Source organism: Montipora capricornis, chromosome 4 (assembly GCF_036669925.1).
Source record: "Montipora capricornis isolate CH-2021 chromosome 4, ASM3666992v2, whole genome shotgun sequence".
NCBI classification, from domain to species: domain Eukaryota; kingdom Metazoa; phylum Cnidaria; class Anthozoa; order Scleractinia; family Acroporidae; genus Montipora; species Montipora capricornis.
The window spans coordinates 46,550,491-46,552,990 of record NC_090886.1 but is presented as its reverse complement, the minus strand read 5'-3'; the positions used below and the strand labels follow the sequence as shown (position 1 = coordinate 46,552,990).

The 2,500-nt window shown below is 37.5% G+C and overlaps 1 protein-coding gene across 3 annotated transcripts in view; it reads left to right on the top strand.

The window, feature by feature from the left end:
• LOC138047146 (uncharacterized) overlaps positions 1–2,500 on the top strand; it is a 53,427-nt gene that overhangs the window by 28,764 nt on the left and 22,163 nt on the right. Inside the window, exon 5 of one of the 3 annotated variants that reach the window (XM_068893873.1) lies at positions 1–1,647. This exon is cut by the window's left edge and continues 95 nt beyond it. The exons of the other annotated variants lie outside the window; for them this stretch is intronic. Coding sequence (XP_068749974.1) covers positions 1–55 — 55 coding nt within the window. The 3' untranslated portion in view covers positions 56–1,647. Of the gene's footprint in view, positions 1,648–2,500 lie in introns of those variants that run through there. 3 annotated transcript variants of the gene reach the window in all.

Sequence of the window (2,500 nt, the reverse complement as noted above, 5' to 3'; positions counted from 1 at the left end):
AGGACAGCAGACTGCTGCTCCTCCTCCAGATTACGGGTTGCCTCAGAAGATGTAAACTTCTAATGGCTCAAACGTCCTGATCTAATGTGTTGTAACTTAGCTTAATGTTCTAAAAATAGTTTGTTAGTTTTGAAGTATTTTGACTTTTGACCTGGGCCGTGAGTGGAAGTGAGATTGCCTGTAACTTTTTTTATTAAAAACTGCCTTTAAAGAAAACCTTTTTTCTTTTGCTAGCCTGTTCGATGACTTAGTTGGATGAGGGCCGGATGTGCTGGAGGTTGAGCTCTAATTCACAAGTTGGCAAGACCAGTAGTCGTGGTCTTTCAACAACTGAAAAAACTACTATGCCGTCTTTGGAATGGCATCTTCAAATAATTAAACGTTTGGCTCATTTTTGGGTAAGGCTCTTACAATGGGTGATCTTCTGGGCGTGCACAGGAGTTCATCAACGAGAGCCTCCATCTCCCATACTTCGCCTAGGAGTAAAAGAAGAAATAAAGAAATAACTTCATTTACCGAGGGTGAAGGAGTCATTCCTTTCCCGAGTGGATTTATTTATAGAACGGCTCCCTTGGGAGATTCAGCACGGCCAAAGTTGTAAAAGCCGATCAAAACAGTGCTATCTCAGCGTCAATGGAAATACCATACTTTTCCTGGAAAAACCTGTTGCTAAAAATAAATTAACTCGGGAAAGATTTGACTCAAGGAATTAGTGGAGATAGGGCTCCGCTTGATGAGCTCTTGGCGCGTAAAACTAAACAAAACAAACTAATTCGGTTGTCATACTATTTTCTGGTACTTCACTATGATACAAGAGAAAGAGCGATCTGGATCAACTAGTCAACGCGGGCATCACTTCCACAAAGGCCCGGTCAATGAGAAATTACTTTTAAACTGTGTCCTTCGGATAGACTTTTTTAAAACGAGGTTTTTGGATCAGGTATATCAGTAAAGGGTTGTTATATCATTTTATACCTCGGTTCGTGAGTAATTGCTTTTAAACTTTTTTAGACTTTTTTTTAAGGGGTATTATATCGCTTTATACCCCGCTTCTTACACTTGGCATCATGTTTAATAGTCAGTAATCAAGTCCTTTCGCGACTCAACCACAATAAAGAGATAGAAAATCACCGATTTGTTGGAGTCAGTTTCACTAACCTCTTAGAGTAAGGAGTTTAAGAAACGACTAAGGCTATGGCAACGCCAGAAAGCCATAATATTATTGGATTAGAGATGAAAAATGGGTTGTGTGCACTTTTGGCAGGCCTTCCCCGCACACTGAAAACTTGACCAGCAACGCGAAACAAACAAATTTAAAGTGGTACTATGATAAAAAAATCACTTCCTTTTTTCTTCAGATTTTGAAATTGTGTTGGCTGAACACCTGCCTGGCAAAATTTTGTACCCACTGTTCCTCTGTACCCTCTGCAGCCTCTGTTCACTATTTCGGAGCCCGGTATATGAGAGACTACGCCAGGGTAATGCTTCCGAGGCAGTTCAATGTAAATACGTAATGCTTTGTTTCAAATTTTATGGCTCGTAAAGCAAAATTGTATGGTTTATAAATACAAGAGCAGTATCGACAAATTGTTCACTGGAATAGATACCGAAGTCTCACTCCAATGATAAGTTAAGTTTTTATCACTTATCAGTTATTTTTGTAACACAAGTAATGGAAGATTCACAGAAAACGGAATTTGAAATTTTATGCTGTGGCATTTGAAGGAAAATTACGTATTTGTAGACAAGTATCATTATGTGCTTCTCTTTAATGGTTAATATTCCTTGACAGGCTTCTAACCATTCAGAGCGTTTGCGTCCACATTTTTGTCCTTCTTTGTTGAGAGTTTCAATAGACGAAGCGAAATATATATGACCGACCAAGTGACCCACACTACAGTATTTTATCTTTTCTCCTGCCTTTACCATTCCACAAACAAAACACTATTTCTTTTTGTGAAATAGTTTCTTGTTGCTGGTGAAGTCGCAAATTTCATTTGCTTTGTCACCTTCAATTTTATTTCCCAATCCCCCTGTCCAGTCTGCAATCTTCCCTCACATCACTTGATGTACCACATCTTCAGACAGTGATCATAAATGCCGCAACTTGAGCTATGCTAGAGAATATTTTCAAAGCATGTTTTGAAAACGAATAAAAATTCTTGGAGTACAAGAAAACTCACAGGAGTGTGATGCTAAAAAATCATGCGTACAAAATTAAAGAATACTGTTTAATATACATATTTATATTTTTAAATCAGAAGAAGCAAAATGGAAGTTGTTAGCGAATTGACAGATCAATAAGAATATAATGAAAGGCCTTACAATTATTTTCAAGAATAATATTTATTGTTAAGACTTCACAATCTTAAATAACCCTCTTGGAAAATTACAAGATGTCATGCACTTTGTTTGGGGTGAGGAGATTTTATTAATTTTTCATTAATGAAAGTAAAAGGCAATGATGAAAATCGACCGAGCTAGATCTCTCTGTGCACCA